Source organism: Colobus angolensis, unplaced genomic scaffold, assembly GCF_000951035.1.
Source record: "Colobus angolensis palliatus isolate OR3802 unplaced genomic scaffold, Cang.pa_1.0 Scaffold215, whole genome shotgun sequence".
In the NCBI taxonomy this organism is placed as follows: Eukaryota; Metazoa; Chordata; class Mammalia; order Primates; family Cercopithecidae; genus Colobus; species Colobus angolensis.
Window position 1 is genome coordinate 1,234,380 of NW_012115322.1, and position 27,251 is coordinate 1,261,630.

At 37.0% G+C, this 27,251-nt stretch overlaps 1 protein-coding gene across 2 annotated transcripts; it reads left to right on the top strand.

Moving 5' to 3' along the window:
• Window positions 1-27,251, top strand: ARL5A (ADP-ribosylation factor-like 5A). Of its 2 annotated transcripts, none has more exons than XM_011943051.1 (6): window positions 1-160; window positions 12,849-12,909; window positions 13,740-13,887; window positions 15,608-15,691; window positions 21,309-21,460; window positions 24,935-27,251. In XM_011943051.1, exons 1-6 carry the CDS (start codon window positions 115-117, stop codon window positions 24,981-24,983), a joined length of 540 nt encoding a protein of 179 aa, XP_011798441.1. In that variant the 5' UTR covers window positions 1-114; the 3' UTR covers window positions 24,984-27,251. The 2 variants fall into 2 exon arrangements, with proteins under 2 accessions (XP_011798441.1, XP_011798442.1); XM_011943052.1 differs by having other exon boundaries at window positions 21,309-21,467; window positions 24,935-24,989.

The following is a 27,251-nucleotide window of genomic DNA, read 5'->3' on the forward strand; positions in this document are numbered from 1 at the left end:
CGCGGGAACAGCAGCAGAGGCGGAGGCTCCAACGCGTCTCTCTCCTCCCCTTCAGCCTGAGCCAGGGGAAGCCAGGCGGCCCGGGTGTCTGGAGGGGGGGTCCGCTGCCCGAGGATGGGAATTCTCTTCACCAGAATATGGAGACTGTTCAATCACCAGGGTGAGGAGCTCGGTCCGCGGGCGTACGGGTGGAGGAGAGGGTCAGCTCGGGCCGGCTGGGTGGGGGTCTCCGAATACTTCCGGAATGTGGGCGGCGCGGTCGGGCGCCGCCTTAGCGCGGGGTGCAGGCTGCGCCAATACAGGCCCGGGACCGTTCGGTCCCCGCTCCCGAGCTTCGGGATGGTTCCTGACTCGCAGCTTAGGGGACCTTCCTAATAAGTCTTTTCCGCAATACACCCATTGCTCCGATTTCGATTGAGAGTGGAAAATGTTTCTTGCCCTACGTCCAACGTCCCTGAGTATCACGGCCTGGCCTTTCAGCCCTTTCTTTGCTCACCAATTGGATTTGGACACCACATAGAAATGCTGGGGTCTTCTGGAATGAAGGTTATAGATTGCGGCCCTGACCGCACCACTGAGCGACGGCTGTTGCAGAATGCGGAAAACGGGAGGAATCGCTTGACCTGTCCAGTACACCTCTGGTTTATGAGCCTGGCTTCCACTGCCATCCCTCTTTGTGTGTGTTGGGGGCAGCGGGGGTTCTTCTGCCTCCTGAATTGAGATGGACTTCTCTCCATTTGTTTTACTTATTATACCTGTGTTTCAGGTTAAGCTTAAGGTCATTTTTCTACTCGTGTGGGTTATTGGCTTAGACAGTTTTTGTTTGTTTTGCTGGGTTAAAAGTGTTAAAGTGTTTCACTGAAAGTTTTAAAAACATACCATATGAAACATTTGTTAACCATAGGTAACTAGCAAGTTACTAAGTGTAAAGTGTGTTATATAGGGATGCCTAAGTTCAGCCAACCTCAGACATGGCCATGAAATACATATCAGGCTTATTAAAATTTGTTACAAAATGACTAAAACTGGGGAAAGAATATAATTTGAACCCAAAGACTAGATACTTATTAAGATATAGTGGCGTACTTCTGTTTCTTTTTAACTCGTTGGGTGGTTCATCATCCTGCTATCAGTAACTTAGTTTGTGTTTTTCTCTTGTGTAAGCTGGTTGGTGGTGTTACATCCCAGTTTTCCAATAAAGACTTACGTGAATGTTGGTATCTATTATGTACACGTACTACAACCACCTCCTTCATGATCTAGCTACTCTTGTAAGAAGCTTAGGGGAAGCAAGCATAACTAGAACTTGTGATCCCTAATGTATCTTTTACACACACACACGCAAATGTGTAGATAACGTGATACCGAAAGAAAGGGCAGTATTATTTTTTCTGATAAGAAGAGTTTTCATAATGTAGAGAAAATCAGTTCTAATCAGCACTGTCTCTGACTGGACTGGCTGTTTGTGTTGGGAGCAAGAGAGTGGGAACCAGTCACTTAAACTGTGGTTTTCTGGTCTAGGTTTTCTCACCTAGAACATCAGGGTTCTGTGGAGCCTACAAATCTTGCAAACTTTATTTCTACATTTCAAATATTAAAACTTACATTGCTATAAGACTGGTGGTACTTATAGTAGATAAGATCTATTCTAGTTTTAACATCCATCATTTTATATTATTTTTAGCAAAGCTAGTATTTCATCTGCTGTGAGGTTTAGAAAGACTGCTTGTTAATTGAGCTCTAGTACTGCCAGAAAAATAGATATCACCACTTTCTGTTTTGAGTCGATGATAAAATTATTTGTTTCTGTAAGTTAAGAATAATTGAGAACTTTGCCAACAGCTCCTTGGAGTAGTAAATAATAAGGATGTGTGCTCTGGTATCACTACAAATTGCTAATAGTAGTGTTTTTATAACCTGTATTTTGTGGTACTTTTTGACAGGACATTTATGTCAGTTTGGCAGAAATTAATAGAGGAATTAATGAAGTTAAGTTCTAGAAAATTAGATGTGAATATTGTGAAAATGTGAATAAATTATTTCTCTTCTGGTAAACAATGTGGCTGTCTTATCAATAGGGTCACTTTTCAGAATATCCACCATTTAATCTAATGCCAGATATTTGTTGGTTTTTTTTTTGTTTGTTTGTTTGTTTGTTTTTTTTTGAGACGGAGTCTTGCTCTGTCACCAGGCTGGAGTGCAGTGGAGTGATCTTGGCCCACTGCAACCTCTGCCTCCCGGGTTCAAGCGATTCTCCTGCCTCAGCCTCCTGAGTAGCTGGACTACAGGCGCGTGCCACCACGCCCAGCTAATTTTTGTATTTTTAGTAGAAATGGGGGTTCACCATGTTGGCCAGGATGGTCTCGATTTCTTGACCTCACGATCCGCCCGCCTCGGCCTCCCAAAGTGCTAGGATTACAGGCATTAGCCACGGCAGGGTTTTTTTTTTTTTCTGTATAGGACATATTTAAGTTAGATATGTCTTGGATGCACTTGTTTTACCTTCAGTGGATTCAGAATACAATCTTAATATTCTTTACGTAGAAACTCTTGGAAAGAATGTTTCGGGAGATTACAGAATTTGCCGTCTGATGAAACTTTAAGCAGTATCTCCTGTTTCTGAAACCCCCTTAGAACAGCTTTTTCAGTTAAAGCTCAGATTGAGTGCACAGTGAAAGCTCTTTGTATACTGTTCGAACTAGAAAAACCGGAGGTCAAATTTAGATGATACTGAGCTTTAGTAGAGTACAAACTTTATCCTAGATGCTGTCATTTAAATCATTTTATTGTATTTTATATTTTAACAATGTTTTGAAGTAGTTATTTTCCCTGAAAAGGGAAAACTGAGGCTCAAGTGGAATGATTTTTTTTTTCCCCATGCCATACAACTGGTATATGCCAGAGTCAGGCAAGTTAAAACACTGAAGGAATGTGCTGCTGATTTTTGGTCTTTTTAAAGAAGAAATCGACATTATTTTTTCCTCCCTCCTCCTCCCCCTGTTAACTTTTTTAGTTGCTAAACTCTAGGTTGTCTTTAGAACTTCGAAAAGTTGCTATTAGTAACTTTTTTTATAGAAGAGCTTGTGATCAGTGGTTTACTTGTTTTCAGTAAACAAATATTTAAACACCTATTTAGTCCAGGAACTGTTCTAGGTGGTGGGAATAGCAGACAAAACAGACAAATTCCACTGCCTTTATGAAGCTTTCATGTAGTGTGGGGAGACAGGAAATTAACTCACATTGTCTCTACAAGTAAAATAATAGTGGTTAACACTTGTGCAAGGTTCACATAGGTTGTTTGATTTAATCTTCGCTTAGTTGATTTACTCTTCACAACAACCCTACTAAGTAGATATTATTCCCCTTATTTTACAGGGGCAAGGAAACAGGTAACTTGCTTAAAGCACTATAGTGATAGACCTGGATTTTAACCAAGATTATCTAGTTCCAGAATTATTTCTCCTACATACACAGACACACACCCCTGGATTTTAACCGAGTGCCAGAGTCAGTTCTACACACACACACACATTTGCCCACAACTTCATATAAGAAGGACTTTGTATAAGAAGGACTCAGATAAAAAGAACTGACTCTGATGTGAACTATAAAAGAAGTTGTGGAATTTCCTCCTTAATGGCCTTGTATTGCTCTCTTGATTGGTTGCTAGAAAAGGAATTGTAAGTATCAGTGGGTGCAGGAGAAGCTGCCTGTGCTTCAGGAACCTGATACTGAGGAAGCCACCTCTGCCTCTGGCTTATTATTATTATTATAAGGGAGTTCAAATGTGTAGAGAAGAGTACAGACGGAAGCTGAGTAGCCAAGGGGTAGACTTGCCTCTTAGCTTCTAATACACGTTCTCCTCAATTTATGATAGGATTATATCCTGGTAAACCCACTGTAAATTGAAAATACAGTAAGTAAAAATTGAGTTTAATATGCCAGACTTCCTGAAAATCATGGCTTCAGCCTAGCTTGCTTTATACATACTCAGAACATTTACATTAGTTTACAGTTTGGCAAAATCTAACTCAAAGCCTATTTTATAATAAAGGTTGAATATTTCATGTAATTTATTGAATACTGTTCTGAAAGTGAAAAACAGAATCTTTACATGGGTACTTGAAGTATGGTTTCTACTGAATGTGTATTGCTTTTACAATATCACAAGTCAGAGACCACTTGTAAACCCTTTTTACATGCTCTGTGGAAGTGGAGCTGGGTCCGTTAAACGTTTTTCTTTTACCACTGGGCAAAATGTTAAGCTTTGTTGATAGGCTGCACTGGAGGGGCATTGCAGGAGGAAAGGGTGTTTGTGTTTAGTTATAGTGTGCTTTCTTGATGGGCTCTGCTTGTAGCATGAACACCTTCTCCAAGGCCTGGCTCTTGTACTGCACAGTGGTCAGCAGCAGCCAGCAGCGTCCGCTAGTACCCGTCTTAGCTGGTTTCATAATGAAAGGTCTCCAGTGAAATACCTCTCAATAAACAGTTTTTCCCAGCACCGAAGAGGGAGGATTTTTGGGCAGGTCCCACCAGCTGCTTCTCTGCCATTCAGTCAGCCAGTGTTTGTGCCCTCCAAGGAGGTCTGCATCTAAGTCTGAAGGGAGTGGGAGGACCTTTATCTCAACCTTAGGGGTAGTGAGTGCTTCTTATGTTTGTCATTCCTGTAATCTTTTAGCCAGTCTTTCATTACTCCAGTCCCCTGTAATATTTTTTTGATGTTGAACTTTCCAAGTTCAGATTATTGTGTGATTTCTGCCTCCTGATTGGATCTCTAATTTTGCCATGTATAATCATTGCTTTTTTTTTTTCAGCAACCTCATAGTGCAAAAGAGGTTTGATTATTACCCTGAAACTTCATTTGCCATTACTGTAATAGCAAATTTATTTTCAAACTTTCTTTTTATTGATAAGACTTTTAAGTTTTAAAAATTGAACTTTTAATACAAAATGACTTGATCAGATATCTCCCTCCTAACCTTTATATTTTCCAGATCTGATTTACTTATTCATGAAAAATATTAAGCTCATGCTTTATTCCAGGATCTGCTCTATGGACTGAGAGAACTTTAGTGAACTTGACAAATGGAATTTTTTGCTCTGAGAGACAAAGAATTGATAGGGCTTAGTGATAGTTCAGATATGAGGTAAGAATGATGAATTAGGATGACTCTCCATTTATTTTCCTTGGTGTTTTTGTGTTTTCCGATGTTGTATGATTCACAGAGATAGTAATTCTCTACAATAACAATTATTATTATGCTTAAGTTATTGACTGATGAGTTGGGGGGAGTATATATTAACTTTTAAAGACTGGCAATGAATGGAACTGGTAGATTGCCTGAGTGCGTCAAAAGGAAATGAAGGAGAAGGGAAACAAGAAGCATTTTCATGACAAAACTGTAAAGTATTGATTGGTACATTGAAGCCTAATTGATAATTCACAGTTCCATCAAAGCATTAGAACAGTGTGGTGGTTGTGGCTTATTTGAGTAAATACAGGAATGCTGTGACATAGTCTAAAAGAAAAAATCATACTAAGCAGTAAACTTCTGATGATTTGCATGCATCAAAGAGTTGGAATGGCTGAAAGTTTTATTACATTTGTCCATAATAACATTCTCATAGTAGGCATATTGAGATTCTATGGGGTCTTTATTATGAAGTGCATTATAGCACTTTTTGGCTACAAATTTACATTTTGTATAGATGCTTTTACTTCTTGCTAATGAAAGGAACAGGCTGTGGTGGTGAGAGTAAAGATGTTCAAAGAAAGTTGATCTAGTATTAAAAACTTTGTGACTAATCTGACCCTATCATTGAGTTGACATGTTTGTCTTTGAGCCCATTGCAGAGTTTGGTCTTAAGTTCATAGTTCTCATTGTGACCTACATGCTATGTCTTAGATTTAGGAAGCTATTAAAAATGGTCATTGGTGGCCGGGACACAGTAGATCGTGCTTGTAATCCCAGCACTTTGGGTGGCCGAGGCAGATGGATCACCTGAGGTCAGGAGTTCTAGACCAGCTTGGCCAACATGACAAAACCCCCGTCTCTACTAAAAATACAAAAATTAGGCCGGGTACGGTAAACTTCTGATGATTCATGTACAGATGGCTTACGCCTGTAATCCCAGCACTTTGGGAGGCCAAGGCAGGTGGATCACAAGGTCAGGAGTTTGAGACCAGCCTGGCCAATATGGTGAAACCCTGTCTCTACTAAAAATGCAAAATTAGCCGGGCGTGGTGGTGCGTGCCTGTAGGCCCAGCTACTTGGGAGGCTGAGGCAGGAGAATCCCTTGAACCTGGGAGGCAGAGGTTGCAGTGAGCCGAGATCATGCCATTGCACTCCAGCCTGGGCAACAGGGCGAGACTCAGTCTCAAATAAATAAATACAAAAAAATTAGCCGGGCATGATGGCACCTGCCTGTAGTCCCAGCTGCTTGAGAGGCTGAGGCAGGAGGAGAATCGTTTGAACCCAGGAGGTGGAGGTTTCATTGAGCCAAGATCCCACCACTGCACTCTAGCCTGGGCAACAGAGTGAGACTGCACCTCAAAAAGAAAAAGAAAAAGAAAAAACTCATTGGTGCTTTATTGTAAAAACACACACAAAAATAACTCAAATAGAGCTATGTCTTGGGAGAGAGCAACTAGAACTTGGCAATGAATGTCGTTTGTAGGTGTTTGGGTGGAATAAGGAGGTAAAGATCCTCTGAATCATGGATTCTTCATTGGAATGGCCCTCCAGAGATCTCAGACTACATGTGGTTTTTTGGGATATTTTCCAGGTTCTGTTTATGTTTGATTAGAGTTTCTTTCTTCCTTTTTGTTTTTCAAGTATTTTAACCATTTGTTAAGAATATGGTATGTTCAAATGTATTGGTTTGGTTTCCCTTGATTGACTTTGGAAATCTGCTTAGGTCTTAAGAGTTTGGGGGCATGGTTGCATATTTATGCATTTGTAAGTATATAGGAATTCATTGAGTTTGTAAAATTAGGCAGAAGAGTAAGGTCTGCAGTGTGGAGAATGGCGTGAGCAAAATTAAATGATCGGAAAGTTTATGACACGTTCTAGAGACCAAGTAGAGCAGCTTTTCTAAATTTTAGTAGGTAGGTCAAGAAGAGTTAGGGGAAGATTTGGGCTAAGGTTTAGCTTTCTTTGTCACACTCATCCTTTTTCATCATGTTTATCTAATATATTACCTCAGTTTACTTACTCACTTTCAGGTGCAGACAGAAGGTTATGGGTCCTCCAAAGCTTCAGACCTTGGTTAGTTTCCCTCCTCTTGTTCATAGCCATTTTACCTTTCATCTTTCCTGTTCTACCGTAATACTAACCTAACCTTTCACCTACTAGGACTTCCAGCCATTTCTAACTTTGTAGGGCAGGACTGGATTTCTTTCCCTGCCCAAATTCCACGGCTAGCCACTTCATTTCTTTCTTATCACCGGCTCTGATGCGCTTTTCTCTATTAACATTTTCCACTGTGCCAGACATGTGGATTCTGTTTATTTATTTATTTTGGAGACAGGGTCTCACTCTGTCGCCCAGGCTGAAGTGCAGTGACACAATCTCGGCTCACCGCAACCTCCGCCTCCCAAGTTCAACTGATTCTCATGCCTCAGCCTCCCAAGTACGTGGGACCACAAGTGTGTGCCACCACACTCAGCTAATTTTTGTATTTTTGGTAGAGACGGGATTTTGCCATGTTGGCCGAGCTGGTCTTGGACTCCTGACCTCAAGTGATCCACCCGCCTCAGCCTCCCAAAGTGCTGGGATTACAGGTGTGAGCCACCGCGCCTGGCCGAGACATGTGGATTCCTACCCTGTATCATCTACTATACCTTCTTTCTCCAGTGTGCTTTATTTCTAGGCACTGTTAAGAAAGATTTAAAGCAGTTTAAATCCTAATCCACCACAGGATAGGTTATCTAATTTCAGCTTATTGATTCTCTAGTTCATTCCATACAGTGGGTGTAAAAGATGATGCATCTTGAAACAGTTAATGTTTTTCCTTTCCTCAGTAGGCAACTAACTTGTGTTATAAGATGAAATTCTGGAATGAGTAATTTCTGCCATCTGCTTTATCTTAGACTTGTCTCTGTGTTGTTGCACATGGTTTTGTTCAGAGCAATTTTACCTTGGTGATCATGTTCAGCTAGTGGCCAGGTATGATAAGGAATCTTACCTCTGCCTCCTGGGTTCAAGCGATTCTTCTGCCTCAGCCTTCTGAGTAGCTGGGACTATAGGCATGCGCCACCACGCCTGGCTAATTTTTTTGTATTTTTAGTAGAGATGGGGTTTCACCATCTTGGCCAGACTGGTCTTGAACTCCTGACCTTGTGGTCCACCTGCCTCGGCCTCCCAGAGTGCTGGGATTACAGGTGTGAGCTGCCACGCCCAGCCTAAGAGTCTCTTTTTTTTTTATTTTAGTAGTTTTCGCCTAGCTAGTTTTTCCTAATAGAACTGTTAGAAAGCACCAGGTTTGGAATTAGGACATAATAACCAAGTCCCTAGGGACAAGTCCTAGGGACATGGCTGAAGTAAGGAGACCACTTTAAAAAATACCTGTACTAAAGCCAGATGAGGTTTTACTTTAAAGCTATCATTTTAGGAGGCTATATAGTTTTTTCACCGATATGTCCTACTGTTATTCAGTGTATCCTTTGAAACTCCTTTTAGAAGTTCTTTGGAAACAAAATTTTAAATAGTTCTTCATATTTCACTTAACAACAAAAAGCCCTCATTTTAGATACCTTTTACCTTATGACCAAGATGATATTAGGTGGCTTGTCTCCCACTTTAAAGTCAAGTTCATCTTCAGAGTTTAAAAGATTTGCCAACATTAGGTGACAATATTCAATGTACCTCAGGCTCTGAAAGCAGTTATGAAAGAAGCATAGCAAACTATTTTGAAAAAAATGGTAACATGGTTGGAATAAGTGTTTAACCTCCTTAACTGATTAAGGACCTTGTAAGAAACTAAGAGAGTACTGTTTTTTACTTTGTGGTCTCTGTCTACATTATTTGTACATATACACATTTTTTACTCATTCTTTATTGTTATATATTATAGATTCTTGCCTATATTTTTGTTTCCTTTTGGACTTTTCCTGCTAATTTTGTACTATTTTTAGGGTACCATTTCTTTTATTTGTCAGAGTAATTGTATTTTCTTCCTGTTACTGACAAGCCCGTCTAAATTCTGGCCTGTAGCTAATACATTGGGGGAATGGAGAGGAGGCGGGGCGGGATATATTCCTGGAACTTAAAAATAAGCTGACATTTTGAGAATGCTATGATTAAAAATCAGTATTCACCTGAGAAGCTAAAAACTTTTCCAAGTCAGAGTATAGCTTGATAATGAATTCTAGTTGTATTAAAAATGTTTATGAGTGCTTGTATTAATAAAACTGTAGAGCAGTTATGTCATCAGAAAGGGAATGCTTAATTTTGGGACATAGAAAAATGGAGTTAGGCAGAATTGCCATGCTATTTAAAAACTTTGTAGGTGCAAAGGTACCTTTTCCCAACGACTCGATTACCTGGCCCTCATGCAGGCATGGCCTTGCTCTAAAGATGAATTCAGACCAGGTACAGGGGCTCACACCTGTAATCCTAGCAGTTTTTGAGGCTGGGGTGGGAGGATTGCTTGAGCCCAGGAGTTTGAGACCGGCCTGGGCAACATAGGGACACCCTATCTCTACAAAAGAAACAAAATATCCAGGTGTGGTGGTGCACACCTGTGGTCCCAGCTACTCAGGAGGCTGAGGTGGGTGGATCGCTTGAGCCTGGGAGGTTGAGGCAACAGTGAGCCATGATTGTGATACTGCAATCCAGCCTGGACAACAAGAGTGAGACCTTGTCTCATCTTCAGAGTTTAAAAGTTTAAAAGATTTGCCAACATTAGGTGACAATATTCAATGTACCTCAGGCTCTGAAAGCAGTTATGAAAGAAGCATAGCAAACTATTTTGAAAAAAATGGTAACATGGTTGGAATAAGTGTTTAACCTCCTTAACTGATTAAGGACCTTGTAAGAAACTAACAGACGGAGTTTCACTCTTGTTGTCCAGGCTGGAGTGTAATGGCATGATCTTGGCTCAGTGCAACCTCCGCCTCCTGGGTTCAAGTGATTCTCCTGCCTCCGCCTCCCAAGTAGCTGGGATTATAGGTATGTGCCACCACGCCCCGCTAATTTTGTATTTTTAGTAGAGATGGAGTTTCACCATGTTGGTCATGTTGGTTGTGAACTCCTGACCTCAGGTGATCCACCCGACACCTCAGCCTCCCAAAGTGCTGGGATTACTGGCGTGAGCCACCACATCCAGCCTGGGCCCTAGGTCTTTTAAATGATTCTTAATAACTCACAAAAGGGACAGGTGGTCATGTCATTTAAGGACCCTAGTGGTTCTAAGCTGCCTGCTCTTTCTTACAAAGAAATAGATGACTGGATAAAATAGATTGTATTAAAATGTTTTATTTACTTGATCTTCCTATTTTTGTATAATAGCAGGTGCCTATAGATCATTAGGAATTTCCTCTGGTAAGTGGCAACTATTTGGAAAACATCTACCATTTGAATTATAAAGATCTTACTCTGAGGTGTTATAATCCTCAACCTTTATTACTTATATTAATTCAACATTTATTGAGTACCCTCTTTATGCCAGGAATAGTTGTAGTCACTAGAAATGTAAAGATGATTATTATGTATTCTATATGGTGGAAGATGCCTTCTTACGCTGAGATTAGTGCACATGTAAATAATTAGGATAAGTGGTAGATTAGAGGTAGTGTGGGAAAGCAGGAGAAATTGATTCTACATGGAAAGCTAGACTTTAAAGGATTGGTCTAATTCCCTAAATGGATAATTAGGATAATTCCAGCATTTTGTGATACCACGAGTAGCTGTAGAGAAATGTTTGCTGTGAACATATGTGTAGCTTATGTAGGGAGAGTGACTTGAACTTTAGTTTATAGATGCCTTTCAACTTATGATGTAGTTATGTGCCAGTAAACTTGTTGTAAGTTGAAAGTAACTTAAGTCAAAACATATTTATTACATCTAACCTACTGAACATCATAGCTTAGCCTAGCTTGCCTTAAATGTGCTCAGCACACTGACATTAGCCTCCAGTTGGGCAAAACCGTCTGATAGCCCAGTATATACTATTATGCAGTATTGGTTGTTTACCCTTGTTACTGCATGGCTGACTGGGAGCTGCAGCTCACTGCTACTGCCCGGTGTCTTGAGAGTGTTGTACTGGATATTACTAGCCTTGGAAAAGATCAAAATTCAAAATTTGAAGTACAGTTTCTAGTAAATTTTTATCTTTTCCTGGGCTAGTAAAACAGGTTAAGAACTCTCTCCTCTTCAGTGCTAGGCGCTGCTGTGTGCTATTTTAATTGTTAAACAACCCTGAGTGATAGGTAGTATTTCCCCTATCTTACAATGAAGAAACTTAAGGTCAGAGAAATAATAAAAGTCATTTGCTCAAGGTCTTATAATACCATTAATATTTCCTTCAATTATCTGTTTCTATGTAGTAAGCCACTCTAATTTTATGACTTAAAGCAATGATTTATTATTTTTCATGTTTCTTATGAGTTGACTGAGCTCAGCTAGGAAGTTCTACCTTGGGGAGTCTCCTTTGGTTGCAGTCAGATAGCAGATAAAATTAGAGTACTCCGTATGTTCGACCATGCTGTATAGCCAAGATGGCTTCTTTACTTGTCTGTCTGTCATCTCAGCTAGAATGGCTGGAAGAGATAGGGACTGACTGGTCATCCCTTTCAACAGGGTCTCACCACATGATCAACTTGGGCTTACTCATTAAAAGGCACAGCAGTCTTGGGCTTGCTATATGGTATCTGACTTACCACAGGAGGACTTGTGTAAGACGGCCAGGCAGCAACTACAATGTTTCTGATAATTTAGGCTCAGAAATCATGCCTGGTCATTTCTGCTGCATCTATGGGTTAAAAGTAAGTCACAGGGCCAGCCCAGATTGAAGAGGAGGCGGCTACATAATGGCATGACTATCCAGAGGCCATCTTGGACACTAGCTTCTTCCACATGCTGTGCTGTCTTTGCGGATTGCTTTCAGACAGCCTGGAAATAGATGGGTCTTACAAGTGCCTGGCTGAAATGTGAAGAGGGTGCAAGAAAACATCTGGGGACGTGAATGTTTGAAAGAAGACCCAAGGAAGAGGAGTCATTGAAAAAATTGAATGACTAGAGACAGGAAGAAAACTTGGAGAAAGTGGTGCCACAGAAGCCAAACGGGTGGAGGGAGTCACTGCCACCATAGCCATCGGTTCTTAGATTTGTTTTTCATGTTACAGTGGCCCTGTGGCTTTAAGGTACTCATAAATTACAATTACCCATTTAAAAAATGGTCCTTTTTTCCTTCCCACTCATTCCACTCCACATACACGTACCCAGTTGATGCCTGAATTTCCTGTTAGAACCTCATTGACGTAATCCATTGTGAAACATTTATACTTTAAGTCATTTGTAGATCGTTGTGATTGTATTTGGTTTACTTTACTGAGAGTAGGCTTGCCTAGGAGTAGAGGAAATGTAGTGCTGTGACTTCCTAGAGAGGAGGTTGGAAAGATGAGAGTTGTCTCTAGAATAATGGCAATGGGGAAGGTGAGTATAATGGCACACTTCTGGTGGTCTTCCTAGGATGTTCTTTTGACTTCCAAGAAAGTATAAAGTGCCATGCACTGAATTGTGCCATAGATAGAAGGGTGAAATACGGAATATATTTTTGTCCATAATCGAATTAATCTTTTTTTTCCTTTTTTGAAGAAAAAATCACTGGTGTTTTCTCTATTTCAGAGCACAAAGTTATCATTGTTGGGCTGGATAATGCAGGGAAAACTACCATTCTTTACCAATTGTAAGTATTAACTGTCTTGAAAATTATTTTATTTCTAGTTACTTTCTTGGCCTGGGTGATATTCGATCAATGAATGCAGTAAGAAATTACATGAAACCTAAGTTACCCTGTAAGAAAGCAGGTTGCTATAAACCTGGAGCCAAATCTCAGCAATACTTTGTAGAAAGCAAGAAATTTATATGATATTGAGCATATAGTTGGCACTGAGTTGTCCATTTGTTTTGTGCTAAAGCTCTTTTGTTTGTAGAAAGTACAAAAATATGGCCGTGTGCAGTGGCTCACGCCTTTATCCCAACACTTTGGGTGGCAGAGGTGGGAGGATTGCTTAAAGCCAGGACTTTGAGAAACTGCTTGGGCCACGTAGTGGTACGCCGTCTCTTTATAAGATATATGTGTGTGTGTATATATATATATATATATAAATTTTAAAATTAGCTGGATGTAGTGGTGCACACCTGTAGTTCCAGCTACTCAGGAGACTGAGGTGAGAAGATTGCTTGATCCTATTGAGGAGGTCAAGGCTGCAGTGAACCTCATGCCACTGATTATGTATGATCACGCCACTGCACTCCGGCCTGGGTAACATTTTAAAAAAGAAAGTAGAAAAATATTTGTTTTTATAGTTTCCTGGAATGATCTAGTATATGCCAGATAGCCTACAACCTAGTTCTAGCCCTGTTTAAACCCTCACTCATGTTGTAAACTAGTGGGAAAAAGATATTTAGGTATAAATTATAAAAGTTCATGCTGATTTGTCCTTGATTAAAAAATTGTTCAAGCAAGTTAGCTTCTGTGCTAATTGTAAAATATATATAAACTTTTTCCCCCAGTTCTATGAATGAAGTTGTACATACATCTCCTACAATAGGAAGTAATGTAGAAGAGATAGTGATTAATAATACACGTTTCCTAATGTGGGATATTGGTGGCCAAGAATCTCTTCGTTCTTCCTGGAACACTTACTATACTAACACAGAGGTAATGTTTCTTACGATATTTAATGCTTGGAAAACAGAATGCTTGGAAAACATCTAGATTTGAGCCCTTATAGTTAATCTTTTTGAAATATCACAGTATGTTAATTTATAGAGAGTTTAAGCAGAGTAAAATCTTTGATTTCCTATTCCAGGGTCATTGTTTAATATGTCCACTATCATTGAACCTCTATAGGGAGAATTGGTGGTTAATTATGTTTTGATTGTGTATTGAGCCCAGAACTTGTCTTTAGTAGTTTTTTTTTTTTAAATGACTTCCATCTCATAGTTTATAATTTCATTTCTCTCTATTTATGTTTGACTGAGTTTAGCTCACCAAATGAGAGGGTTTTGGTGGTTTGAATCCTAGCCAGTTTTACTATTTTCTTTTACAAAACACAATTGCACATTAAATAATTGTTTTTCTTTTCATTATAAGGCATTTTAGAGATAATCATGTCTTTTTATTTACACATTATTTTCCAAAGGAAATTTCAGACCCTTGACATTTAAGTGCCTCATTGCATAGACCTGTGAATTAGAAGACTGACAATTGTTTTTGTAGTGTTCGTTATAAGTTAATAAAGCTGGTTTGTATGTACATAAAGCTAACTTTTAAGTCATTAAGAAACCATTAAGTGTATCTAACAACCTGATTTCCCAACACTGCATTAGGCATGTAATCTTTTTTTTTCTAAGGGAAGTTATGTATGATTATAACGGTATATATGCTACTGTATACATAATGCTATAGGTTTCAAATTCATGCCAACACTCTGAAAATTAGCAGCTTTATTAAAATACCTTGGAATAAAATGGGCCTTACAGTGATAAAGTCTCCTATCAGTGAGCTGTCAAGTGAGAGGGGAGGTAAAGTCACAGTTCTCATACATCTGCGTTTTGATTGATGTAGTCTGAAGAATAGAAAAGATCCAGAAAATCGTAAGAGTTTATTTAAAAATTAAGATCTAGGTCCAAAAAATAAATAGTGCATGTTACTAATAGGCAGTCAGAACCAACTTGGGCATCATAAATGCTATCATAAAGTGAGTAAGTTAAATCTCCATCTGTTTCTGCTGATCTGTTCCTTTTGGGTGCTCACGGAGTTGAGGAAGCAGTGCGGTGGAGCTCAGTCCTGCACAGCAATCACAAGTCTTTCATTGCACCTTCTGATCCCAGGCTCATCAGTTCATGAAGGGGTTGTGCTTGCAGGTAGCAGGTGATGCTTATGTAAGGAAAAGAGCTTGTTTTTAGATAGAGATTTATTCTTGCAGTTGGTTGATTTTTTTTTTAATTGATTTCTTTAACTGTCACATTACTTTACTCCCATACCCATGCCCTTTTAGGATTTCAGATTGATATTAACAAATAATATCTACCTGGAAGTAATAAATTCAGGATCATATTGTATGTTTTTCTTACTGATTTGTAGTGCACATAGATGGATATAGGCCCATTAGCATTTAAGATACTGAAAACAGATATGCGTTATATATATTAATTGGAATGTTAGTATCATATTCTCTTTTCTCTAAAAATTAGTTAATATATTAAAATTGATCAGACCTTTTGGCTTCACAATGTATAGGTAGCTCTGATTTTCCAACAATACCATAAGATTCCAATTTCTTGATATTAATAGCCTGAATATCAAATAAACACATTATAAATTTTACAGATACCAAATTATATAATCACTAATAATTTTTTTGTAATTATTTTAGTTTGTAATAGTTGTTGTGGACAGTACAGACAGAGAGAGGATTTCTGTAACTAGAGAAGAGCTCTATAAAATGTTAGCGCATGAGGTAAGTAAGTAGTCTTTTTACATTAGATATGGGGAAGGGTATGTGAATGGCTATTTTGTTTTCTAGTTTCTCATGAGGGTGCTATCAATTTCAAATTTTTAAAAATATTTAGTTATTTGCTGGCCACACCTGCTTGATTATTTTGCCATCTCCCAATTTGGAATGTATCTGGAAGCAGCAGAAAGATTATGGAGTAAGTTGCAGAACTTTATTTTAGTTATCCTAGGTACATTTGGTTTCACAATTTTCCTGGGCAAAAGTAATTGCTATAAGTGGCTGTCATTTTGCATTTTGAATAGATTAATTATACAGAGGATTATCATTGGAAATGAGATTTTAAAGTACCTGGGTGCTTAGCAATTCTTGATTGTTACTCAGCAGACTAATATTTAAATGTAATTGCTGTTAGATTTCTCTAATACTGTCCCTTTGACTAAACAAAACTAGATGACTAGCCACATTTTCTTAGTCCTTGAAAAATACCGGCCGGGCACAGTGGCTTACTCTTGTAATCACAGCACTTTAGGAGACCGAGGTGAGAGGATCACTTGAACCCAAGAGTTCAAGACCAGCTGAGCAACATGGCAAGACCCCATCTCTACGAAAAATAAACAAAAGTAGCCAGGTGTGGTGGCATGCACCTGTAGTCCCAGCTACTCGGGAGACTGAAGCAAGTGGATTGCTTGAGCCCAGGAGGTCAAGGCTACAGTGAGCTGCTCTTGCCACTGCACTCCAGCCTAAATGACAGAGTGAGACCTTGTCTCAAACAATAAAATAAAATTAAAAATAAATAAGTAGAAATAAAAATTGATTTAAAAATTAAATTTTTTAAATAGAAAAATATTACGGTAATATAAGTTTAAAAAACAATAATATAGTCAACTTCATAACTATAATATTATAGTGTTTATATAGTATTTAGTAAAATTGAGTATTTTTGGATATTGCAGAAGCTACTTTCTCAACTCATATTTATAGATAGGAATAGAAAAAATATTTAGATATATAGAGTTTTTTTATTTCAGTGAAATTTTTTGCAAAGCTTAGGAAAACAGGGATATCTTTGTAGTGAAGTTTTATGTTAATTTTATTATTGATTTGATGATCTGCTTTTGAGAGTTGCTTTAAGAATTTTGTGTATTTCAGGCAACCTTTCAGGGCTTTAGGGAACCTAACCTAGTAAAGTAGTTCTGTAAGTTGAGGTTCCTCATTTCCTTATGACCACTAAGATGCACCTTTTCCTATTTTGGACTCTAATTCCGGCAGCTGTGTTTAAACCTCCTGGAGATTTACAGAAATACATCTTGCCATTCTGTGTTCATTTGCCAAATTCCATTTCTAGTTGGGATATAAGCAGTAACCCATAACAGAGGCAGAAGACAAAGGTTTTTTGTTTTTTTTTTTCTTTTCAACTTCATATTTTGCAAAAATGCAGCATTTTTCAGTTTATTCCAAAGGGTGGTTTTATGAAGAGTTTGGAAAAAGAAAAATTGATACAAATGTTATTTGTCTCTGGGCTATATCTTTTACTTTGTTAACAGGTAGTCACCTTATCTGATTTTTACTCTAATTGGCCAATATGCAGCAGGATCAATATATGAAGAGCTCAGTAGCAGGGTTCAAAGTCTTTGATTTTTACTAGCTGAGGGCATTAACTTACATAGGTCACTTAACCTTATCTGTTATGGGTGAGTACACTGGGACCCAGAAAGGTTATGTGACTTGACTAGCTTTTTAAAATCTAGGTTTTGAACTTGAGTATTCTCATTCAGACTCTTTATTAGCAGAGGAAAAAAGAAGACATAAGTAGGGCCTAGTTGGAAAGTGAAAGGAGACTGAATGAGGAGATGACCAGAGAAGAAAGGAATTACAGATGAAGTTGGGAGTTTGAGCAAGCTACTCAGTAGGGTCAAGAAGAGCCAAACAGAGTTCTGGAGAGAGACAAATGGATCAAAGAGTGAGAATGTGTGAGTGAAAAATAAATGTAGACATGATGTTAGTTGGATGTTTCATACATACTACATAAACCAACAAAATCTTATTGTCATTGCTGATAATGATTCTTTACAGTATTGCAAAATACAAAACTAAAAATTTTAAAATAATTTTCAAAGTTTTATCATAAATGAAGTGTTCAACTTTAAAGCTCATTAATTTTAAAATGGTTCCAAACACCAAAGTCTGAAATTTTATTCAGAGTGACTCAACTTCTAGGAGTTACCTTCACAAATGAAGTGTTTTTGCTGTTGTTGTTGTTGTTGTTTTGTTACGGAGTCTCACTCTGTTGCCAAGGCCGGAGTGCAGTGGCACTGTATCGGCTCACTGCAACCTCCATCTTCTGGGTTCAAGCAATTCTTCTGCCTCAGCCTCCCGAGTAGCTGAGATTACAGGCACCACCACCACACCCAGCTAATTTTTTAATATTTTTAGTAGAGATGAGGTTTCACCTTGTTGGCCAGGCTGGTCTCAAACTCCTGATCTCAGGTGATCTGCCCGCCGCAGCCTCCCAAAGTGCTGGGATTACAGGCGTGAGCCACTGCACCCATCCACCAAATGAAGTTTTAAGAAACAAATTGCCAACTATGTATGGTATATAGAAGATACTAAGTAAATGTGTCTTGCAATTGCTGTTATTCATCTCCTTGATAAAACTAAAATATATCTTAGACTTAAAATTTGTAGCAGAAATGGTTTTAAAGTATTTGAAATGGCTTATGTACAAAAGATCACCATTGTTCACGTTATACTTTGACCCCTTGTTAAGCCGAGTTGATGAACAGCCTTAATTTAATATATCTATTTTCTACTGTTCTAATGTATACATTTCAGTTTTGGGGTTATATAATAGAAAGCAAATGAAGATTTTCTTCTCTTTCTAAATATTTAAAAATTGATAAAATAACTTCTTAAAAGTCAAGAACTCTAAAGTTTGAACCTTTGAGATCTAGAAAAATTGATTTAAGGTATTTGGAGACCTTTTATTAAATGGCTTTACTTTTTGTATTTTTCAATTTCCAGTTTAGGGGCTTCTACAAATCATTTCATCATTAAGAATGAATACAAATTACTTACAATAATATAAACCATGTGTCCTAACTTGTGCAAAGTATTTGTCAGAAGGTTGTTCTTTCAATATGTCAACGTTAGCAAACTTCACCTATATAAGACTTCAGCACACACTAGCAAGACATACTGAAACTGAGAAGATAGAAAGATAGGAATTAAATCCCATGGAAAGTCCATCTACTTATTGACTCAGCCACGTAACAACTATTGATAATGGTTTCTTTTATTTGTGTTTTTTTGAGACAGAGTCTTACTCTGTCACCCAGGCTGGAGTGCACCAGCACTATCTTGGCTCACTGCAACGTCCACCTCCTGGGTTCAAGCGATTTTCATCACTCAGCCTCCCAAGTAGCTGAGAATACAGGTGTACACCACTACACCTTGCTGATTTTTATGTTTTCAGTTGAAACGGGGTTTCGCCCTGTTGGCTAGGCTGGTTTCAAACTTCTGGCTTCAAGACATCCCCCACCTTGGCCTTCCAAAGTGCTGGGATTACCGGTGTGAGACACACCACGCCCAGCTGATTAATGGTTTCATTTTCTGTTTAGGAGAAAAGAAAAAATATTTACTGTATATCCTTGATAATGACTATATGTATACAAGTTATACTTTATCTCAATTGTGAACATTGTAGCAGTATTCCTTTCTGACCGTGCTTATTCAGATAACTGTATAAACTGTGGTAGCATTACTAGCTACCATCCTGCAGAGGGCACTGTAACTAAAGTCAGTCTTGATTTTTTTTTTTTTTTTTTAATATGGAGTGTAGCTCTGTCACCCAGGCTGGAGTGCAGTGGTGTGATCTCAGCTCACTGTAAGCTCCACCTCCCAGGTTGACGCCATTCTCCTGCCTCAGCCTCCCAAGTAGCTGGGACTACAGGTGCCCGCCACCACGCCCAGCTAATTTTTTTTTTTATTTTTAGTAGACACGGGGTTTCACCGTGTTACTCAGGATGGTTTTGATCTCCTGACCTTGTGATCCGCCCGCCTCGGCCTCCCAAAGTGCTGGGATTACAGGCGTGAGCCAATGCGCCTGGCCTAGTCTTGATTGCTATGTAAAATGTTTTATGTAACTCCTTTAACCAAATAAGAAATATAAATACACTACTAATGTTTTTATTTGCATCAGAATCATCAAAACTATATTCTAACGAGTCATTTTGTATCTGCTGAAGATTTTATTGATTCAAACACATACACACATTATTAAAACCAAAATATCTCAGTAAAATCCCTAAGAAGACAGATGCCATTCAACAGTTGTGAAAATTTGCAAGTGTGGCACCAAAACCTTAATTTTATATCTCTTAATATATAACAGGCAGAATTTTATGAGAATTTCATTTGCTAATTGAGTACATCCTTCATGGATTCCTGGCCCAGTATCCATGTAGGGAATTTAGGATATTTATTAACACTCTAAAATTGTACATAAACTTTAAAAAATTTTGTGTATATGCATATGTGCGTTTTCCAGGGAAAGGTCTGTGATTTTAAACAGATTGTCAAGGAAGTCCCTGGCTTTAAAACTGGCAGGTAGAGAGGAGTGGGGCAGGAAGAGACTAAGAACCTTTGGCCTATTTTGTGAGTAAAACATTATACCTGTTATTTGGAGTGTGCACAATTACATTTGGAAAAGGGTTAATGCAGTGGGTGTTTTGCTCAGATCAGATACTCAAAAGATAATGAGGAACAAATTCAGAAAGCCTAAAGAACTTGCCTCTGAGTCATAGCATTGAAGCGATAGAACTTCTAATTGGGGAAACTTGATAAGTTTAATGCCACTCCAAGATGGCCATATTACATATTCAAATCTAAGAAATCTTCATATACAGTGACAGAAATTAGGGTGAATAGGATTGGTTTAGGATAGAACTTCAACTGAGAATTAAGCCCTAAGCTTTAAGGCATATATTGAAATGGATTCATTTATTTCCTATGCAGCTAGAAGGTACTAGCTACATACATTATTGGAAGATTTGCAATGTAGTCACTCATCGTTTTCTGTGGAGCTTAATTCTCTTGTGGAATCATGGTTGGGAAAGGCTGGTTTAGGAGGTTGGAGGGAAGGAAATATATGCAAGAGAAATGATATGAACAACATAGAGATGGCAGTGCCCAAAACTGTGTAGAGAACAGTAGGGTAGGTTGCTAATTACAGCAGAGGACTTATATAGGAGTGATGTAAGGTAAAACAGAAAAGTATAGGCAAGGTAGAATTTTGGAGAGCTCTCAAGTATTAGGCTAAAAGGTAGTTCTTTGCCATTTAAGCCTAATTTTGGATTTAGGGGGTGGGTAGTATATATACCAGAAAACATGACTGTTAAATATAGCACTTAGGACCATAGAAAATGGTAGTCTAAGACTACAAGAAATATGTAAACACATACAAATATAAAAAATGTGTTATCAGCCTATGCACTATGAGATGCTTTTATGTCACATAGTTGAGAAATTCTTGTTTACTAAGATTGTGAAAAAGATTCTGTTAATTAAGTTGAAAAATATGTGGAAAATGTATTGGCCTTCACAGTTTTATTTGCTTTAATAGGACCTAAGAAAAGCTGGACTGCTGATTTTTGCTAATAAACAAGATGTTAAAGAATGCATGACTGTAGCAGAAATCTCCCAGTTTTTGAAGCTAACTTCTATTAAAGATCACCAGTGGCATATCCAGGCATGCTGTGCTCTAACTGGCGAGGGGTAAGAAGTCTTCCTCTTAGATGTTATCGAACTTGTATATTGCTTAGAAACATGTATATCTTCTTTAAACTCCTAAATATTTAAGGCTCTTCTGTACAAAACATCGTAAGGGGCAGACATAAGCTGTAGTTCATGTCTATAATCAGAGACTTTTTAGGGTGGTTCTGTAAATAGTAAAACAACGTAAACATAATACACATAAACCTACTGAACATGTAAGCATGTAGCTGTTAAAATTGCTGTAGGAGCTCAGAGAAATGGGAGTATCAGTGACAGCTGGAGAAGTTAGGAAATACATTTTACGATGATAGTGGAACTGAAGACCTGACACTTGCTGAGCATGTCCTGTGTCTGGAGTGCTTTCCATATAGTGCTTCATTTAATCCCCATAACAGTCCTACAGAGTAATTGTTTGTAAGTGATATTTTATGCATAAAGAAGCTCAAATCAAAGATAATTTATGTCTGAGACTACTTTGGGGTTACTGACTGTTGGAACTGATGCACTTAAACAAAAGAAGGATTGAGGGAATTGGAGAGAGTGTAGCAATGATGGTCCTTGGTTCTGGAATGATAGGTGTTGGAAGAGAAGTGTGTGCCTAGAGTAGAAATTTGCCCTGTCTAGTGCCCACAGTTGAAAGTATTTCAAGAAGGAAGTGGTGTGGGTGGCATTGTCAAATCTAAGGTCAAGGACCAGGAGATGGAGGATACCATTGAATTAACAACAAATGAGTACATTCAACCAGTTTGTCAGAACAAATTCTGTGCATTGGGAGAGTGGGCATGAGGTAAGTGTAGTTTAAAGAGGAGGTATATTTTAGGAAGCAAAAATAGCTTTGTAAACTCTTGAGTGTGGCAGATGAAATAGAGGAGGTTGGAAATAGGATAAAAAGGCAAAAGACGGATCAAAATAAAGTACAATTTTTGTTGTTGTTTTTCCAAAGTATGGTGGATCTGTATATACAGTCATGCACCCTATAATGATGTTTTCGTCAGTGATAGACCACATATATGATGGTGGTCCCTTAAAATTAAAATACTGTATGTTTACAATAACCTGTTCTATTTTTAGATATGTTTCAGTACAAAAGTTCTTACTATTGGGTTATGGTCATCTGCAGAATTTAGTACAGTAACATGCTATGTAGGTGTGTAGCCTGGGAGCACCAGACTGTATAGCACGGAGCCTAGGTGCATACTAGGCTGTACCATCTAGGTTTGTGTAAGTACACTCTGTGATGTTCACACAGTGATGAAATCACCTGACACATTTCTCAGAATGTATCCCTGTCATTAAATGATGCATGATTGCATTTAAAAGCAGAGGAAAAAAGAAATAAGCTATAAAGGATTCTAAATAGAGGTCTTAAGTTTGGGGTTCTTGAGGTTTTAGAAAAGGACAAAAGCATGGGGTATAGACGAATTAGCTCAAGTGGAAGAAATTGTTTTCCTTTCAAGACCACGATGAAGGGTAAACCAAATATAATGAATTATTGAAGCTAAATCTTAATAGAAGGCACTATTACCAGCATTTGGAAGAGCATAATTAGAACCTTAAAAAAGGTTTTTTAATTAAAAAAAAAAACCTGTTCATTAAAAAAATCACAGATAATACCAATTATCCATGTATTCATTTAAGTAAAAATATGTTAAATATTTGTCAAATAGTTTAATATATATATCTTTGTCAAGCCAAAGTGTGGATTTATAATATTTGGCAATGAAGACAAGTCATCTAGGATTGACATAGATTTAATTTATATACTTTGATAATTGTATGGAAAATGTATCATTGGTATCAACTCAATTTCATTTTAAAAAGAGATAAAACAACTTTGTTTTAAAAATAGGAAGGTAGTAGATGAGTTTAGTTTTGAGAGAAATGTTCTGTTTTTCTTTTATAGTTCAGCTGCCTTGATCTAAATTATTGGTTTTAGTATGCATTAGCGTTTTGATTCAGTGGATTGGAGATCACAAACTTCGGTGTGAGACTTCATTTGACTCCCACTTTTCCCATTTGCTAACATTGCCAACCCTGGATTTCCTCTGTAACATTGGGAGGATTCTGATCTCAGTGTTGTAAAGATTAATTAAGAGAATGGATGTTAAGTCAGTTTCTAGTTTGCTATTAGGTAACTACTGTTCATTTATCAGTTTGGAGTTAAACAATCTCTTCTTCTATTATTTTTATATACTATTTCCTGTCAGTTTAAAAGTAACAAATCTAGTCACAGGAGTAAAGTGTGGGATAACCACCCCAAAACAACCATTTATTTACCTCATTGCTGTCTTTTTTCTATTTGTGTCTTCTTTTACATTATTAGACTCATACTTAACAAAAATCTGAATTGAAAAAAATGTAATATTGTAGCATAGTTTTTTATGTCTACAAAAGCTTGTCATAGATAATAGTTAATACATATTAACAGTTCTTCATTTTATTGTAACTTAATGTGTACAACCATTTCTCTTTTGCTGAACTTTTAGTTTCTTTTACCAGAATGAACGTCCTTTTCTGTATTTTGGGTTATGTTCAATTACCAGTTGTTCAGTGATAACTGATGTTACCAATATGAAATTTTATTGCCTTCAAAAGTTTTATATACTTACATTTTATAATATTTATGTAACATGTGTATACTTTGTTTTAATAACTACAAAATATATATTTTGTTTAATATTCTGCCATTTGTCATTTATATCATGAGCATTTTATCCTATTATAAAATGGTTTTATTTCCTCCATTTCCTGGTGATGAGAATTATGAAATCATTTTTGAAAGGAAAATTTTAAATATTTCATCATACAAATGTAATGAATTTTTTTCTGTATTTCTAGACAGAAATTATTTTCCTATTAAAAGTACTTTAATGAACAGTTTTGTATGTAAGTCTATGTTTACGTCTGATTTTCTTTTTTAGGATACATTTCTGGAAGTAAAAAAAGATGCAGAGTATTGATATTTTAAATATTTTTGATACATATTGCCAGATATATTTTTGACATATGTTGCTTTCTGTGGGCACTCATTGTATAATTATAAAGCTTTTTAAAAGTGTCAGACAGCATTCTGGGGACTAGAGATATAACGGAACCAAAAGAGCACAGATGTATTAGCTGGGCGTGGTGGCACACGCCTTTACTCCCCGCTACTGGGGGGCTGAGGTGAGGAGATCGCTTGAGCCCAGAGGTCATGGCTGCCATTGATTGTGCCATTGCAATCCAGCCTGGGTGACAGAGGGAGATCCTGTCTTAAAAAGAGGAAAGACAAAAAAAGCACAGGTGTATTACGTATGAGAATATGGCTTCACTGCAGCAGCCCAAGCACTGAATATTATTGATGTTTAATGTTCTTAAACTAAATGAAATTTAGTTTCATTTGTTATTTAGCTAAATGAAAAATACTGCCTTTTAGTTTGCTGTTTGTAGCTTCTTAGTTCAGAATTTAATCAAATGATTTTGTTTTCTTTATAGATTGTGCCAAGGACTTGAATGGATGATGTCACGACTTAAGATTAGATGATCTCTACTGACCTCTTCTCATAGACTTTGTATAAATGAAGTGCTGGACTTTACCTGAAAGCTGCAAAAATTAATGGTTTAGATATATTTATAATAAACTGATTTAAACTTTTTCTATAAGAAGAAAAATTAAGACCACTTATTTGAAAACAAAGATGAAGTCTCACCTTCCAATTTACTTTCTTATTAGTTTTTTCCAAAGTTAAGTTATTAAAGCTGTGATTGACATTTTTCTCATAATGAATCCTCTCAGGATATTGTGTAGCCTGTGGTAAGTACAAAGGGAGAGGAAGACATTTTGAATTTTAAGAGCTTTATTATCAGTATAACCCTCCCTAGTTGAATGTTGTTTTCTTCTTGTTCCATTAAGTCAAAATACAAATCAGCACAGATATTCAGTTTCCAATATTTTAAAATGTAATGTTACTTATGAAAAGTATTTTGCTTAAGGTTGTGTGTGTATTGTGTATATACCTCAAGTTCAAGTTAATGGCATTGATTTATGTTCCAGAGAAAAATAACACAAATATTAATAATATCCTTCATTATAACCATAATGAGATAAGTATTGGCATTGGTGTTCAGTGCCATTTTATACTTTCTCTCTATGTTCTCTGTATTGTACTAACCAATCTCCCAAATCATTGAGCTGCTTGTTTAAAAAAAAAAGGAAAAAGCATGACATTGCGTATTGATTTTTTGTTGTTGACCAAAATCACAAACATGGAAACACATAATTCAACAGAGTGGGATAGCTATCAGATTCTTAGCTTAGTATTACTAATGGGCAGGATTGTACAATGAGCAACTATCAGATTATTCCTTTCAGTGGTTCTTATGGCATCTAAATTACTGAATAAATTATTAATCCATTAATCAGTGAGTCAAATTATGATTAAAATTATCAAATGAATGCTCAGCATTCGTTGAAAACTGTTGTGTGAAACATGTCTACCCAGAAAAGTAATATTCTATAAGTACTATTAAACAACTTAGCTATATTATTTTTAAGCATTAAATTATACGTCAAGGAGTTAAAGTGAATTTCAGAGTAAAAGTAAGGCATGTTTCTGAGCAACATTGATAATTTCTTAATTTGCCAGTTTCTTTCTTATTTTGGTACTTGGAATATAGTGTGAGATTTTTTATTTCTAAGTTTTGTTGTATTATCTATTACATAAATGCCTTGACAATTATAAACTGCAAGTGTTTTTTGAATGATTCTAAGAATTCGGCTTAAAAATTGATTGCTACAATGTATTATTTGTACTAAGAAGTAACTTGACCCAAAACACCCTGTATGTTTGCTTAGGGTATTTTTTCCATGTCTGAAAGTTAAAGGTATTACTGTCACAATTGTAAACAAACTTATCCTAAATGTGTTAAAACATATTCTGGGGTACTCTATGTGTCTTTCATGCCTTGAAAATCTGAAGGTTAATCCAAACTCACATGTTTTAGCATATTTAAGAAAAAAAAACTACTTTTAATATCAGCCTTTTAAGTTTCATGAAGATTTTGGTGAGGAATAATAGTATATACTTTAAATATTGACAAAACTTTGAAAGTTTTCTTTCTTTAAAATGGGAAATACTCAATATCTAAATCCAGGTCAGGCATGGGAGATCAGTATTTAACATTGAATGTTTTGTGTTTTATATTTATAATGTTCAAAATGCAAGCATAACATTTAATCTTTGTCCACATGGTTTTACAAAAGTAAATCTTAAATTACTAAGCTTTTCTCATATGTTCTCATACTTTTTCAAATCATTATAAAGAATTACTTGTTATCTATTAAAAATCTCCTTCACCCAAATCTGGATTACGGTTTCACCAGACAAATATTCTGTGATGTAGCCCAGAAAATCCACACCTTTTGTCCTTTTTATTTTTTAATTTGAATAATCATGTGCTTAGTAATCCCTTGGATTACTGCCACATCCGTTTAACACAGTATCAGCACATTACCTTGTCATCAAGATGTTGGCTCAGATTTATTCTTAATTGGATGTTTAAAGCATGCACCTTGTTACAGTTGGTTTAGTGGATTATTGACTTGACGTCATGAGAAGATGTGTAATTTTATACTACATTTATAAAACATTTTGTTTTCTACCCTTCAAGGTAAACATTAAAAATAAGGTGGTATTTGTGTACTTGTACATAAAACCAAAATTATAGTTGGGAAAAAATAAATTTATATGTGAAAATGTCAAAATCATTTTAACAGTATTATTTTCAAATAAGATGGAGAGACTGGTGAAAA

Bases quoted from the DNA above. Each gene is read 5' to 3' on its own strand.
- ARL5A (XM_011943051.1), top strand. From the start codon at position 115: ATGGGAATTCTCTTCACCAGAATATGGAGACTGTTCAATCACCAGG. The intron at 161-12,848 runs GTGAGGAGCTCG...TCTCTATTTCAG, and splicing joins GAGACTGTTCAATCACCAGG to AGCACAAAGTTATCATTGTT. The intron at 15,692-21,308 runs GTAAGTAAGTAG...TTGCTTTAATAG, and splicing joins ATAAAATGTTAGCGCATGAG to GACCTAAGAAAAGCTGGACT.